General features: G+C 41.4%; 1 protein-coding gene across 1 annotated transcript in view; it reads left to right on the forward strand.

Annotated features, from left to right (window-relative positions):
• Window positions 1-974: 974 nt before the first annotated feature.
• slc6a15 (solute carrier family 6 member 15) overlaps window positions 975-17,122 on the forward strand; it is a 28,062-nt gene continuing 11,914 nt past the window's right edge. Inside the window, exons 1-6 of the mRNA XM_037683100.1 lie at window positions 975-1,104; window positions 4,848-5,346; window positions 9,412-9,569; window positions 10,876-11,002; window positions 11,237-11,418; window positions 15,929-16,039. Of these exons, the coding sequence (XP_037539028.1) occupies window positions 5,046-5,346; window positions 9,412-9,569; window positions 10,876-11,002; window positions 11,237-11,418; window positions 15,929-16,039 (879 nt within the window). The 5' untranslated portion in view covers window positions 975-1,104; window positions 4,848-5,045. The remainder of the gene's footprint in view (window positions 1,105-4,847; window positions 5,347-9,411; window positions 9,570-10,875; window positions 11,003-11,236; window positions 11,419-15,928; window positions 16,040-17,122) is intronic.

The raw sequence follows: 17,122 nt of genomic DNA on the forward strand, positions 1-17,122 counted from the left end.
TTGATTAAAATGTAATATTTATGATGTAAAACTTTATATTTATATTTATTATCTTGCTCTGTGATGGACTTGCGACCTGTCCAAGGTGTACCCTGCCCCTTGCACAGTGATTGCTGGGCACCGGCAACCCCCGGTACCCAAAACTGGAAGAAGTGGGTAAAAGATAATGGATGGATGGATATATTATCTTACATTATAAATATATTACATTTAATCTTTGTTAGCTGAAATGTGCAAAATAATTTTTTTAATTAAAACATACAAAAATAAGTCGACAAAATTGATGGTTTTAGCATTTTATATAACCTAAATATATTTTTTTAAGATGCTAAATTTGGATTTAATTGAATTTCATTGATAATAAAATGCAGGTTTTCATCAACTCATGTAAAAGTTGTTTTCTCTCAATTACTGTATATTGGGGGCCGGATAGAGATTGTTCAGGGGCCACTTTTGGCCCACGGGCCATATATTGCCCACGTCTGGAGCAAAGTAAAAGGCGTCCTTTATTTTGAAAATATCTTCCTGTGCTTGCTGAATGGACATTTTCCATCGTGACACCCGGCATGGCTGATGGTTAAACCCGACCTTGAGACTCAATCTCTCCTCTTTTCTCCATTTGTAATGAATTAAACCTTCAACCGTTCAGTCAGAACAAGAACACCGCCGTGTCTAAGCGAGCGCAGGCAAACTGTGGCGAAATTAGCGTTTATAAACACACGCGCGTTATACGACTCTGGATTTATAGTGGACTGTACCAAGTGGAAAAGAAGGGGTGTGTCGAGGAATAGCAAAGATTGGTTTAAATGTTTTATATTATAAACAAATTTAAAGGTGAAGCTTTCCTTGGATGTCTATTAGGAGTTATCTGATGCAATAATCTTAGGGGTTGCTAACGAGCGGGCGGAGATGCTGATGGAGGGGCGGGGACCCCCCCTTGATTAGCTCCGCCCTTCTGCCTTTCAACTCGGTGAAATCCGGCGCTGAAGTGAAGCTATTCAGGTCTGTGCTGTGGTCGGAGCGAATAAACCAGTGATGATGTCTTCCCCGTGCATGTGCGCCCACAATTTCATCCCCTGAGACGGAAACGATCGGTACTCACAGGTGAGCCTCTGCTTTTCACCGGGTTTAAAGCGGGGTGGGGTGATGCGCGCCTCGGTGTGCGCGTGAGGCTGACCGAGGGTACCATCGAGGGATGAGGATGATGAAACACCTCGCATGGATGCCGCGAAGCCTGCGCGCGAGGCACGACGATAATTTATGTGCATTCTTCACGGAACAAACTGTGCCCGCGACGGACAATGACCCGCGCGTGTCGCTTCACGTGGAAATAAGCCCGTTCTGCGTTACCGTAATTCTTGTAATATTAGATCAAAGCCGCGCAGGATTAAAACGGAAAATGTTGAAAAAGCTTTGTGTGCCGAATTAATTTCCATTGGTTTACACCAACTGTTTGTTTTTGTATTTGATGTGGATTTTAAAAATGGTAAGGGTTATCAAGCATCGCTAATTTGAGCTGCTTCATGAAACGGCCTTGGCCTCGAGCAGGCTAATCTGACGGAAATTATTAATTTAATCCCGAAATAAAAAGGGACGGGAGGGGAGAAGCGTCGGGAGTTTCCGTCGTAATATTATTTACAATATATTTTTGAAGGGTTGAATTAACAAAAGTACGTTTAAGGTTGAAAATGCGCTAAAATGTGTCAGACAGAAAAGATGCTGCGCACCTTCCCGGGCTGCCCACACCCCGGCTCTCCTCCTGACAATACATCACCATTCTCTCTTTGTTTTTAGACTAAACTGTCAAAAAAATACCTTAAACACTTTCTTACAAATTACGTTTTCTGTTTTTGTTAGTAGAGGACGGAGAAAGAAGGGATGTTTGGGGATGGATGCAAATAGCCTTTGTCCTCTCAATTATTCAGGAGGCTGACAACGTGATCCATCCTTAGACCCGTTCCTGGCCCGGTGTGAAACCAGGCTAAATGCAGGCCTTTACTTTCTTATGAGACCAAAAGGATCCTCTTTCAGTGATGTCCCTGCCAGCCCTGATGTTATCTCTGTGTCTCTCAAATATGAATGGACTATAAATTATATATAGCCTATATATATATATTTTTTATTCTCTATAATTATTCCTATAGAGTGGATTCTATCAAAGTTATTATTTGCCAGTGCTTTAGTTGCGGGGAGTGGTGGCGCAGAGGTTAGAGGAGACGAGCCTCGACAGGTCGGTTCAAACCCCATGGGCCAACAGCATTAAAATGTGAGTGAAAAAGGTGAAACACCCACACCTGCCTCCACTCTGGGCCCTTGAGCAAGGCCCTTAACCCCCACCACCTGCTCCGCCAGGCGCCCTAGATAGCAGCTCTGTGGTTGCGTCAGGACGTAAAAACAGTTGCCAAGTCTTTGTGCGAGTTAGTTCGCTGTGGAAGAAGGGAGCAGCCGAAAGAAGAAGAAAAAAAAACTGACAGTGCTTTTAGTTAAAGGGATATTTCAGCTATTTTGAAGTGGTGCTCTCCGTTAAAGTTATTCACTAACAGCCAGCAATGTTCAGTCAGGTCATCTGGACAGTTTCTTTTTCTTTCTTTTTTTTGTGCTGAGACGTTTCGCCCTCCATCCAGAAGGCTTCGTCAGTCTGAGGAAATGCCAAACAAAACTGATATTCCCTCAACAGCCTACTCAGAAGTGGAAAAAAAAAACACTTATGTTGGTGCTAAGATGGCCTCTGGGGCACGCCCTCTCTCTCGTCGACGAGTCATGTCAAACTGGTTCAAAACATCAAAGTCCATGCTCAGTAATCCAGGTATAATTTACACCTGGATTATAAAGCCTTATTGAGCGTGGACTTTGGTATTCATTAACATCTTACCTTTTGCATATACAGTAGTCCCTCGCTACTTCGCGATTTGTTTATTGCGGACTCGCTTTATCGCGGTTTTTCAAAATAAAATTGGACATGACACACAATTGGCTGATTGATGGATGAACCTCACGATCAGCATGGAATGTTTATTTAAAATAAATTATTTTAAATTATTTAGCACCTGCTGCACCTTTGTGCAGCCCACGCTGCAGGATAAACTTCCTCCTGCAGCTGATCAGCTGATCTCTGTGCAGAGCTGAGAAGTGGGCGTGGCCGAGAGCGCTTGCAGGGGCAGAGATCAGACGAGGCAGAGAGCTGAAATCATGACATTCTGTGCTCTTTTAGAACATTTAGAGTTTAGAAACATTGTTTAGAAGATTGTAAGAGTGTGGGAAGGGTTTAAAATGCCTTTTATAAAATCTGCACAAAAGCTAAAATAAACTACTTACTTGTACAGTAGTCGATCGTTTATCGCGGGGGATCCTTACCCTGAAGCTCCGCAATAAGTGAAAAACCGCAAAGTAGGAATAGTAGCACAAGTAGTAAGTAGTAGTTTATTTTAGTATTTTTTTTATACTGAATATATTAAGGCATTTTAAACCCTTCCCACACTCTTGCAAAATTCTAAACAATGTTTATAAACTCTAAATGTTCTAAAAGAGCACAGGATGTCATGATTTCATCTCCCTGCCTCCTCTGCTCTTTGTTACTTGCAAACGCTCTTGGCCACGCCCACTTCTCAGCTCTGCACAGAGAACAGCTGTAGCAGGAAGCTTATCCTGCAGTGTGAGCTGCACAAAGGTGCAGCAGGTGCTAAATATTTTAAAATAATTTATTTTAAATAAAAATTCCATGCAGATCGTGCGGCTCATCCATCATTCAGCCACATGTGTGTCATGTCCAATCTTATTTTGACAAGCGCCGACAAACGAATGATAAAGTAGTGAGGGACTACTGTACTACTACTCCTACTTGGCGGTTTTTCACTTATCGCGGGGCTTCAGGGTACGGATCCCCGTGATAAACGAGGGACTGCTGTAGTTTGAGATTTCCTTTTGGAAAAAAAAGAAGTGGATTTTAAATGTAAAGTATTATTATAAATATTAATATTATCGGCTAATGCCAAAGTAAATGTAAGTGCCAATGGAAAAAAGTCCCTTCTGTGAAAGCTAACTCATAAACGTCCACACTGTTATTAAAGCCTCATGACCTGCTTATTACACAGTCCATCAATTTTCTGTCTTGTTTTGGAGTCTGGTTGTGTGGGCAGCAGTGTCAGCAGCCAGGCCCACACATCTCTCCATATAACCCAGTGTTTCCTCCACCATTACTCAAGCGGGGCGCCGCCCTGTCAACAGAACCGAGGACCCCGCCTACCCCCCCCCCCCCCCCCCCACGCAGCTCCGCTACGTCCAGACAGGGAGCGCAGAGATTGTAGAAGCTCAGCTCAGAGTCCAAACCGTGACAACCACGTGCAACACAGACGTGCTCCGCTGCCAGCAGTGGTTGGGCCACCAACTAGCGCAGTGTGGTGCGGAACCAGTGAGAGTTGAGACGGTGGCAAAGTGCCAGAAATGGCCGCAGCTAGCACATGGAGAGTTATACAAACGTTTCATAACAGAACGTGTGGGTTTATCACAATTGATCTTATCGTTCCAGTGTTCAACAGAAGTATCACAATTCCATGCTTTTCTAATTTCCCGCAGTTTTTATCCATTTTGGTGTTAGCGGTGTTTGGATTAGCTGTTAGCTTGTCAGTCATGTCAGCCGTAAAGTCTATTTCACCAATTTGGGGTCATTCAAAGAGGTAAGATATTACCCATAACAGGTGTGATAGTGTTTTTTTTTTATAACTTTTATACAGAAGACCTCGTAAAATGGCCCAAATATAATTTATTTATTCTAAATCAGTCAATCCAGTCACACTAATCCAGTTGTGTTTTGTTGTTGTGATCTCAATGTTTGTTTTTCTGCCCCACAGATTTTTGGTGATAATGAAGAAATAAACTCCTTTCTAACATCTCAATCTTCACAGACTCTTAATAACCCCCACAAAGCCCTACAAACCGCCACAGTTTATTAAAAGGTGACTTTTGCGAGTCGCAGTCTCTGCCCGTCATCCAGAAACAGAAGTAAAAAAAAGACGTTCCACTGCCCTCGCTTTTGTTTGCTTTATCAAATGCCCAAAAACAGCAAGGCCGTCAAGAGAGAGCTTGACGATGATGTCACAGAGTCTATCAAGGACCTGCTTTCCAACGAGGATGCCTGCGACGATTCCTTCAAGAAGAGCTCGCTGATTGTCGACAGCCCTGAGGGGGAAGGCAAGGAGTGTGATGTGGAGGAAGGAGGCTCTGACGGTGAGGAGGAGGAGCGCCCGGCCTGGAACAGCAAGCTCCAGTACATCCTTGCCCAAGTAGGCTTCTCTGTAGGCCTGGGCAATGTCTGGAGGTTCCCCTACCTGTGTCAAAAGAACGGAGGAGGTGAGTTTCTCCCAGTGGACCTCATTGCCAGTTACTGTGAGCTATGTAGCTGCCCCACCCCCTCACTCTAAAACACATACACAATAAGGAACAACCTGATTTATGTGATTACTTTGACTGAACTGTTTAATCTTTATGGATGTAATTGTCCCTGAGCTTTACTTTGTCACATCTCACCACGTCTTTCCAGCGATGCTTCATGATTACGTCTCCTTGACGTCTCCAGTCACAGCCCGTCTGTACTTCTCAGTAAATGATCATGCACTTGCAGCTTTTCCGCTGTGTTCACAAAGTGTGGGATCTTTGCTCTAGATCTATTTATCGATACGAAAGACTTTGCTAACGGAGAGCCACGATTTGTTCTGTCGCTGAAGGCGTTTGTGTATAAAGTGACACGATTAGAATAACTACAGACTAATTTGAAAATACACGACAGAATGCGCCATTTTCCACAACGTCCTTTTCGTGATTTCATTGACCGCTTACAGGCTGCTGCTTTGATAAAACCCCAACATGTATGTGCCCTCTAAAGGTGATAATTCCCAACAGATTATATAAAGCACTGCCTCTTCAAAGCTGATTAAATGCAACAGTCTCAGACAGGCTCACCTGACAGGATAGAAACTCTGTCTAAGTGGATCGTTGTATGAAATTAAATACTTTCAATGGGCTTTTCACAGCAGTTTATATTATCGTTCAGTATTCATTTAATGTACTGTGAAAACCACCTAAAATACTTATACAACATATATAAAATGTACTGTATGTGGCACTAGGTAGCATATATTTAGCTTGTCAGACGTGCGCCAAACACATGCACACTTAACAATTTGTATAACTCAGTGTTTAATAAAAAGATACATTTTTCATTGGAACTAGCCTTTAGCTCATTAATCCAATCAAAATTAAACTTTATTTATCCAAACTGCGATCATTCAAGCATCTGTACAACAGGTTAGATATAAACTCATTTTCTTGTTACAAACCTTCAAAGATCTAAACCATATTTTACTTTCTTCCTGCCTCCATTTAAAGGACCACAGCACTTTATTATGTATTATTGTGTACTTTGTACACCATAAGTAGTTACTGACAGTGAAAATAACTTGAATAGTTCATGTGTTTTACAGTATTAATCCAATTAAAATCAGCATTATTAAAAAAACACAAAGTTTTCCACTGAGAAGATGATAATGATTATGCATCCGTACATGTAGGCCTGTCACGATAACAAATTTTGCTGGGCGATTAATTGTCTCAGGAATTATTGCGATAAACGATAATATTGTTTGAAATTTGACAATAATTAGTAATTATTGTCAAATTTAAGAAGAAATGTTGATTTGTTTTGAATATAGTACCTTTTTTCGACCACCAGATGGCAGTATAAGACTGTTTGAACAGAAGGATGGATAGTGAGGGAGCGAGTAGCGTGTCTCTTTAAGAAAAATGGGAGGGAGGCCCCTGGTTTGAGCTCTTTAGCATAGCATTTTTCACACAAAGCTTTTAATTTAAAAAAAAATAATCAGTAAACAGCTTCTTTTTGCAGAGAAAAACAACTTTTTACACGAAGGCACCGGTTTCACCCGTGAATTTTGGAGCTTTGACAAGACAAAGGTTTTTTCCAGAGGTCGGCCTGTTAGCTCGTAGCTTAGCTTCTCAGCTTAGCTGCTTTTAACGATCCAAAAACGTAATTTTGGACGGTTAAAACAGATGTTAAAGAGAAAGGGAGGGGGTCATTGAAGACAACCGGAGTTGAGCTTTTTGTCGTCCAGTGTCTTCAGTAGAAAAAGAGACACGAAGAAACGAAAAAGCCGATAAATGAAAACGAGGTCGATAATTTTCATTTATCATGCGATTAATTGATTTATTGTTTATTGCGACAGGGCTATCCATATGTATTTGTTTGTGAAAGAGGAGGATTCACAGCCTCGCCTCCTCGTTGTGTTTTTAGATTTGTTTTAAGCAACTCTTTCCCCCTGCTGTGTTCATCTGTAATTTGATTAAAATGGCAGATCTGGGGCTGGTACAGGCCTCAGTGTTCGTTTTATTTTTCTGAGGACCAGTGCGAGTGTCGAGCTGAAGACATTCTCACTAACAGTTAATAAAAGAACTGTTTGAGGGATTTCGCTTATTAGAGATCAGGCTATGGTTAGACTGAAGAGCAAAGGCTTCAACACAATGTCAAAGGTTCTATTTTTTAAATTTATTTAAAAATAATATACAGGTAGTCTTACTGAGTCACGAGGACTCATTTACAAGAGGAACCTGTTTTAGACAGACAACAATGTACAACAGTAAACAGCAATTATTGTTATAAGTACAATAAAATCAAGGTGCCATGTAAAAAAAAAAATCTATGACAATATAATGCATACAGCAGAAAGTTGTTTTATGTGACTAGCTTTATAGAAAACAAAGTGAATAATAAAACTCACATTTCAAAATAAATGTATTCTAAAAATGATTAAAATGATGTTTATGACAAATCTAAAGTGACGCACTTGGTAGAGCGGTTGCGCTCAGCGAGAAGGTCGTCCCGGTTCAAATCCTGGTCCGGGGAACTTTCTGGGTGGAGTTTGCATGTTCTCTCCGTGCATGCGTGGGTTTTCTCCAGGTACTAGTTCCTCCCACAGACCAAAAACATGCATGTTAGGCTGATTGGTAACTCTAAATTGTCCCTAGGTGTGAATCTCGTTTGTCTCTATGTGTCCCTGTGATGGACTGGAGACATGTCCAGGGTGTCCCCCGCCTCTTGCACAATGACTGCTGGACATGGGCACCATGACCCCCACAACCCAAAAAGGAAGAAGCGGGTAAAGATGATGTATGGATGGATGGAAGTTCATGAGGACTAATATGTTTATAAGAAAAAATACACTTTCACAAGGTTGTTGGCTTTGTTAGTTGCTCTACCAAAGAATCTGCAGAAAAATATTTGTGTTTTCTGTAAGACAATGGAGACCACTTGAGAGTTTTTTGAAGCGGCCCGATGTCAAAGCCTCTTCCCATTATAAACTGTATCAAGCAAACCAGAACACATGTAAAACAACTGACAGCCAACCTGATTGTGTGAGTACTGTCCTGCTCATCTACACTAGCTATAGGTGGGAACAACAAGACTCAGGAACGGAATTGATTCAACACTTTATTAGATGCAACAACAATAATGTGTCTGTAAAACCACCCGTGGCACCGTCTTCAGTGACTCACAGGCGCATATCGACCCACCCGAGCTCACATCTGTTGTTGCGGTTCGTCCTTGAGAAGGGAAAGAATGTAATCTTTGTTTATAAAGTGTGGGACAGAGTTTGTTCAGAACACAACCACGGTGTAACTCGGAAAGTGGGATTAGAAAGCAAGATTTTCTGGGTTTTCTGTGCTGTAATGATGCGGCGGTGTCTAAGGTCTTTGTGGTTGTGTTTGAAACCCACAGGGAATTTCATTGTGTGTGAGGTTGCAATTTATTTTTATGTAATAGAAGAATAAAAGGTACATTATTTTGAAAGAGTCTTGTTGCCTGGCAGTCTTTCTGCTCAGGTTCCCTGACTGACTCCAGAGATATTCCCTCACGTGTTTTATTGCTGCACTTTATTACAGCCTGTCTTGATGTTTGTAATTCACTTTGAAACCATAATTCTAGAGTGAGATGTCTTCTTTGTAATAATCCCCCCACAACACACACCCACACACAGAAAGAACACCTCTGTAATTTAAATAATTTCAGACCAATGTTTTTCCTGGTTTCCAGAATGGTTTGATTGCACCACACACACACGATGTTGGTATAATAAGTGCTGTGTGCTTCTTTAACAAAGAAGCTACAGTGCATTTGTGTTGTCCAAAATGTCAACCCAAGGTCTGGGTTGACATTTGTTACATTCATGTGAAATTAAAGTGTAGAAGACAATGGCGTTCTGGTGCGTATTTGTGTAGCACATGGATGTGTGTGTGTGTTGTCACCGTGTGCTGTGGTGCTTTTTAGGAACTGAAATCTGATGAAACTGTTTCATTTCCCTGCTTGTGCTTCATCTGACTTGGCGTCTCCGTTGTTTTGACTGGCAGGAGCATATCTGGTGCCCTATCTGATCTTGCTCATATTGATCGGCATCCCGCTGTTCTTCCTGGAGCTCGCAGTGGGTCAGCGTATCCGCAGGGGCAGCATTGGAGTGTGGAACTACATAAGCCCTCGGCTGGGGGGCATCGGCTTTGCGAGCTGTGTGGTGAGTGACACTAAAGTCTCCTTTTTTTTCTATAATCAAAAAGGGGAACTGGACAAAAAAAAAACAAAAAAACTGATGCAACACTGTATTCGCCTGATTATTTATTAAGCTGACGCAATATAAAATTGTAAGCCACAGTGAAATTGCAAGTAGAAATATTTAACAATAAATAAAAAGCTATATTAATTTGAATTTTGGACTATATTTATCTCTAACTGAAACATCTACAATGGGGGTGCCCGCACTTTTTCAGCATGCGAGCTACTTTTAAAATGACCAAGTCAAAGTGATCTACCTACTATAAGGCCCCGTTTACACGAGAACAACCTCTGGAAACGTTAGTGTTTATTAGGGGTAATAAACAAAAATTGGGCGAGTTTACACGAAAACACTAGTTTCAATTTCGGTCGGGTTGCCAGATAAGAAATTATGAACTATAGTACTGTGGCTTTAAAATGATAGTATTTTGACCTAAACTGTCATATGTGCTGAGTAAAGATATTCTAAGATGAGGTGTATGTTGTGTTTGTTGAACATGTGCACAGAAAAGGAGGAAGTAAACAAGACATTTTAAATTTATCTGGCAACCCTGATGCAGTTCTCAACTGCATTTATTGTGCATGCAGCATCTGCATGACCACAGTTACGTCCAAACTGATGAATACACTAATGTCTCTTTGGAGCCTGGATTTTATTAGTTTTGCTCCTACAGGCTGAAAAAGGGTGAGCAGCACGAAAACACTCTGCTCTCTGCCGTTTATTATAACTGTTGTTAGTGCAGGAAAATCTTTGGACTGCAGCCGCCTGTAGTGCGCATGTGGGACTTCACACTTGCGGACCATTTCACTCCTCTGTGTGGGGTTCCCCCTGAAAATCTCCGCTCAGGGACCTGGATTCAGAAATCTTTGGTTTCAGAGAGAATGAGGGCTGTTGATGTGTAAATGAACAGATGAACATTTCACGTCGTGTAAACGGGACCTCAGACTGACTGCCCTGTATGTCAGTCAAGTGGCAAATTTCATACATGGATGATAGGCTGACTCTATTTATTTTTATGCCATGCGATCTACCCATACTACCCTTTGCGATCGATCAGTAGATCGCGATTGACGTATTGGGCACCTAGGTCTACATCAAGTAGGGAATAGTTTTGGAAATACTCCTATAAAGATATATTGAAAGGTTCAATGGTTAATGCCTTTGAACATTTGAGAATGGAAGTGCAATTGGTTCTGTAAGGGATTTACTCCTGCCCATATTTCAGATCTTCCTGTTTTGTGTATTAACTTTATATCTTGTGTTGCAGGTGTGCTTCTTTGTGGCTCTCTACTACAATGTCATCATCAGCTGGAGTTTCTTCTACTTCTCTCAGTCCTTTCAGCAGCCTCTGCCATGGCATGAATGCCCACTCATCAAGAACAAGACCAGTACATGTAAGATACAGGAACTGGACTGGGGTGATCATGTTCATTGAGCATTTGTTTTGGTGTCTAGACTATAGAAGGGCATACTTTCAATGTTCAAACAATTCCAGAAAGTGTAGTACTAGGAACCTTATTTCTCTTTATTATCAATACTTTACCCTAAATATCAAAAGAACCATACTGGGTACTTTCTCAGTAGAGAAATGACACTTTGTCTGCGTTTCTGTTGCTGTTTGTACACAGGCGTGGTGCCAGAGTGTCTAAAGAGCTCAGCCACCACTTACTACTGGTACCGCGAGGCTCTGAACATCTCCAACAGCATCTCAGAGGGAGGAGGACTCAACTGGAAGATGACGGTATGCCTGCTGGCTGCCTGGTCCATGGTTTGCCTCGCCATGATTAAGGGAATCCAGTCTTCTGGAAAGGTAAAAATCGTTTGTACTATACATCACTTTGGATGACAAACCCTCAGCCAGTGCATTGATGGTTTTTACAGGGCCTTTGTGAGGTCTCCACAGATTAAGAACACAGTGAGCACTCAGTTATGAGATAATTTTACAATGGGTTGTGGCGAGTTTTGGGCATTCACAAAGCTTCTGGTCTTGTTAGTTTTTCATTGTGGTAGCTCAATATCCTGGAACTGAGTGGAGCATTGTGGTAGCTATCACGTGGCCCACACACACTGGCATGGCTTGGTCAACAAGATTTGAAGCAAGACTAGGCTACAACCTCATCATGGCAGCCACTGCTGCTTTTGCTACACCCAATTTAAAGTGCCATGTTGTCACCACGCAACTGCATTGACCAATGAGGATGGAAGTGGTTGAAGTCCTACATTGAAAATCCCATCACTTCCATCCTCTCCTGCTACTGAATGGTGTTTCCTTCTCCACAGCAAGGCTGAAACTGATGGTAAAACCATGAAAACATCTCATTTATCATATTTATAGGAAGATTGTGCAGATTGTGGCAAGGCTATGAAAGCAACCTAATGCAGACATGATGAACGATAGTGGTAGCTTGATATCATGGCAGTGATTTTGTGCTAGTGACATCTTTCAATGAGTAGCTGCGTCCTGACATGGTCCAAGAGAGTTGTGTTATATTTGCTGCTATCCAGCCATAGGTTGTGTAGGTTGTTGAGTCTGTAGTCATTTGTCATCTAGTGTGTAGGGGGGCCGCAACAGCTTAAGTATAAATACAGTGAAGGTATTTTAACTGTAAGAAATACAAGGGGCAGGAAAATTATTTGTGAGAGCAAACGAAGAGGCGAAAACTTAGGAAACTGGCTTTCAACAGCTGCTCTACTATGCTGCTAACTTGGCCTCGTTAACTTCCCTAATACCCAAGCGCTAATGCAAATCCTAAGCAGAGCAAAATGGATAGTAGTCGTTGAAACAAAAGGTCTTTTCATACAGTGTTAGAAAAGTTTCTCAAGCATAATTAGATCACTTTAGCAGGATCTAAAGGTGCTTCAAAGTGACTTCCATAATGTCACTTAACAAATTTTTCTAATGATGCTGTTTCAGATATTAGTCCAAGAGCACATGTGATGCGTTTTCTGGTTCAGATTACTACAGATTAGTGTAGTAAAGCTGACAGTAGCATGACTTCGGAAAGGATTAGCCTGCTGGGTAAAGGTTGCTATTTACTTGGAATCTCTCAGTTCCTCCTGTCTTTGTACAGGTGATCATCTTTACATAGTTTCTCATATCATATGACAAGTATTAGCTGTGTACGTCTGAGGTCAAAGTCAAGCTTGTGCAAACTGGGGAATAGCTTGTTCTTTGTTGGCTTTAATATCCAAGAGTCCATTCTGAAGTTTTCTTTGACTTTATGTCTGTTGTGAACTGCAAGACCGGTTGAAATTGGTATTTGAGTGCTCATGTTTACGTCTTTAAAACAGGAACTTTTTGCAGTTTTCAAGACAACTCAAAGGGTCATTAAGTTTCTAATAGTGCTTGGAGAGTTTTCTGACCTTTTACTTGCCATTTGTTTAAGACATTGTGGGATTCACTCTAAACTCGGTCAGTTTCTGCAAACAGCTTTTAAAAAAGTGTTAAAAAAAAAAAAAAAAACAGCCTCCGGGCTATGATGCTAACTTTACAAAAACTAACAACACACTGCAGGTTGACAGTTGTTAACTTTAACCAAAGCAGCTTGTGAACATTAGAAATGAAGTAGTTTGTATTTATTCAACTTCTAATGTTATCCTTTTAGTCAAGAGCTCCCAACATAACATACCAGTGTAGTTAACATAAATGTGAGGCATGACTATTAAAGCTACCACAGCTCAATGAGATTTCCCAGCGTTGATTCGGACCTTGTATCCCAACAGCTGTCTGCTGTTTGCTTGGCCCCACATTCGTCTCAACAGAGCCAGACAAAACAAGATGGAGCCTTTCACAGCAGAGGTGCTTGATTCTTGGCCTCTACTACAGTGATCTGCAGGACACCCCCTCCCCATCTTCCCACTAACAGACCCTGTTACCTAACTACACTGGTCTTCAATACAGCCGGTGTCCTCAGCGGTTGCAATGGAGCAAATACTGTGCTCATCATTTTTGTGAATTAGTCTGAAGTAACCTGAGCAGACAGTGTAAGAGTCTGAACCAGACTGTCCTGTACCCACCTGGTGTGTTAGGATGGCCATTTTGAGCTGGCCAGTGAATTAACGTTTCCTATGTGTGTGGAGAACAAGTCTCTGTTAAGTCCTTTTTTTGTTGTTGTTTTGTTTTGTTCTGTCTGATACAAAATTTGCCACGCTCACAGAAAAGCCTTGCCTAAAAGGCGTCCCATTCAAATATCTGTTTCTGTACCATTTGGTGAGCGTGGGTGTTTGTGAAAAAAGGATAAAACATTTGGTTGCCTTGGTTACTTACGCTCTTTTGAATTGGTTGCCAGCCGTGTGGCAAAACAAGTTCTTCAGGTTCTTAATGTTGAATCAGATTTTAATTAAAAAAATTGTGACATTTATTGCAGACACTTGGAAATATTTGATCCTATAGTGTGTTAAAATAGTGGGACCTATTTATATAACATGTATTAAACATCACATATACATAATATCACATATACATGTCAGAACCGGATCAAATCCCAGCCGGGAGCCTTTCTGGGTGGAGTTTGAATGTTCACTCCATGCATGTGTGGATTTTCTCTGGGTACTCCCACATACCAAAAACATGTATGTTAGGCCGATTGATGACTTTAAACTGTCTCTAGGTGTGTGAGAGAGAGTGAATGGTTGTTTGTCTCGTTTGTCTCTATGTGTCCCTGTGATGGACCAGAGACCTGTCCTGGGTGTTCCCCGCCTCTCGCACAGCAACTGCTGGATATGGGCACCAGTGACCCCCGTGACCCAAGAAGGAAGAAGTGGGTAAAAATAATGGATGCACGGGATTTCCAGAACACAACCTTTGCAAGTAGCATCTGTTATGTAGCTACACACACAATCCTTCATTGTTAAAGTACTTTTTTTGATTGATAGAAAATAAAACTGAGCTTGAAAAGCAGAAGATGGGCAGAATGTTTGGCTTTGTGCTGACCGAGGCTACAGCTGTGTTCGATAACAAAAGCACAACCGTGGGAGGCCCACGTCTGAACAGCCCTGAATAAGAGCTGCAGCTGAAGAACATTTAAAATCGGGGTTTTCTAACTTGAGAGTGTTTAAGTTTAAGTCATGCATATTTATCACTAAACACAAGTTTTAATTTGTTTCTAGTTTTTGGAAGTCAAATATTTAAAAGCTATTATGTACTTGTACCATTTTAAGTTGTATGTTGTATGTGTGTGTGGAGTCTTTGAATCATACTAGTTTTTTTCTTCTCGTTTTACCGTACTTGCCGCCGTACACGTTGCATAAGTCCAAATACGTCAAATAAAGTGGAAAAAACCATAAATAAGTCGCTTCGCTGTATAAGTCACATCTATTATGCGGAAATGTGGCCGTTGTTGTGCCAAAAATCGATTGGCTGCCAAATGGTGGCCGCGGAAGCGTGCACGGGAGGACTTTAACAAGAATTTAACAAGATTAACACTTAAAAACAATTATTTGTTTGCTTGAAATTATAGCAAAGGTGTGTCTCAGTCTAACTTTTCCTTAATAAATGCACTTTAATGGTCGAATCAGTTACATTTCACCAGGGCGGCGCGGTGCAATCCAGCTGATTTGACGTTTGCTCCAGGTGTTACGAAGCGAGACGAAGGTGGCTCTGTATGGCAAGCCAAGTGTCTCATTAATAGCCACTTATACCTATTAATGAGACACTTGGTTTGCCATATAGGTCAAAGGCCCTCTAGTGGCTGAAAATGGAAGTGTTCAGTATTTTCCATGTCAGAATGAATGAAATCATCAGATCTCAGACAAAAATTGGGTTATAAATATGGGAAAAAAACATAAATAAGTCGCTTCGCCATATAAGTCACAGGGCATGCAAATTTATGCAAAAAGGTGTGACTTAATTAGTGGAAAGTACAGTAATTGCCATCTATACTATAGGTCAGAATACTAATTAATACTAATCTTTAATCATTCAACCTTTATTTAGACAGGTAGATCCCATTGAGCCTCGAGGACTCATTTACAAGAGAGACCTGATCTCAACAAAGAATGATGACAACAGCGACAACAATAGTTATAAAAAGGCATACAGATTTATCTATTTATTTATTTTTTGTATTTATTTATTAATATTTTTAACAAATAGGGCCTATATCGGCCTAAAATATCAGCCCCTACCAATATATCGGTCGGGCTCTAGTCTCAGCTGTTGGAAGCCTTCGCAGAATGAATGTGGAAATATTTTTTGTGATTGTGGTAAACCTTGTGCAAATAATTAGGCAGTGAAATCATGCAATGTGCATTTTTACAGTTTTTATACACAAACTCTGTGCTGTCTGTCAGTAACTGACTGGTGCCACATTTTGTTGCAGGTGATGTACTTCAGCTCCTTGTTTCCATATGTTGTCCTGATTTGCTTTCTGGTTCGGGCGTTACTCCTGAAGGGCTCTGTGGATGGGATTCGTCACATGTTCACACCCAAGGTAAAGAACACCTAAAAAGCACAATCTGTGGTTGAATAGATTTTTTTTTTTTATATTAAAAATTATAAATTAATTCATTTTAGTAATTTTATGTACTCTGACAAGTTTCCAAAAGGGGAGCTCAGTTTGCACCAACTCAGATGTCTTTTGTGGAAAACTGAATTCACTCCATTACAATTTACACGTCTTTATTATTTTTATATAATGTGTTTATAATGTACATACAGTGTTTCCCCTACCATTATACAAGACGGGCGCCCCGCCCTGTCAACAGAACGGAGTGCCCTGCCTATGGAACAGACCCCCACCCCCGGTTGACATCTGCCGCCACTAACATAGGGCTAAGCTAGTGGCCCATTACAGACGCGCTAGCTAAAAAGCTCGAGGTAGCGCTCTGATTCCCTCAAGCTGAGCTGCACATTCAGTACAAACAGTGCGCAACACAGACGTGCCACCCCACCCCCAACAAAAATCTCAAATGTGCGCATAATAATGTATGCAGTGGAACTAAAACAATGTAAGGGAAACACTGATAGCAGTACTCAACAAGGTATTCCTTTCATTTTCAATTCAATTCAATTCAATTCAATAATACTTTATTAATCCCAAAGGGAAATTATTTGTTGTAACTCATTATCCTCATTTCATTAAGAGATGTTATAGATGCTGATGACTGTAGACAGGAAGGATCTCTTGTAAAGGTCCATCCCACAGTGGATCCTAAGAAACTGGCTGCAGACCGTCCGATCCGTCCACCCAGACTCGGCTGGCCTCTCGGTTCCCCTGGACTGTAGGACCGCTTGAATGCTGGGCAGAACTCCTCTCAGAGCGATGGCCACTCCTCCCAGCAGTCTGCCGAGCTCCTCATAGCTGTGGACAGCCAACTGTAGGTGCTGAGGGACGATCCTGTCTATCCGCTGTCGTGAGCCGTGTTTCTTGCTAGTTCCAGGATCTCAGAGATCAGGCACTCGAGCACAGCTGGCAGGTAGATGAGAATGCGTCCACAGAACATCCTTTTCAACTCATTTGAGAGTTGGGGGCCATAGTTGAGATATTATTTGAGCTTTTGAAATGTTATTCAGC

This window comes from Nematolebias whitei, chromosome 10 (assembly GCF_014905685.2).
Source record: "Nematolebias whitei isolate Nwh7 chromosome 10, NemWhi1, whole genome shotgun sequence".
Classification (NCBI taxonomy): Eukaryota; Metazoa; Chordata; class Actinopteri; order Cyprinodontiformes; family Rivulidae; genus Nematolebias; species Nematolebias whitei.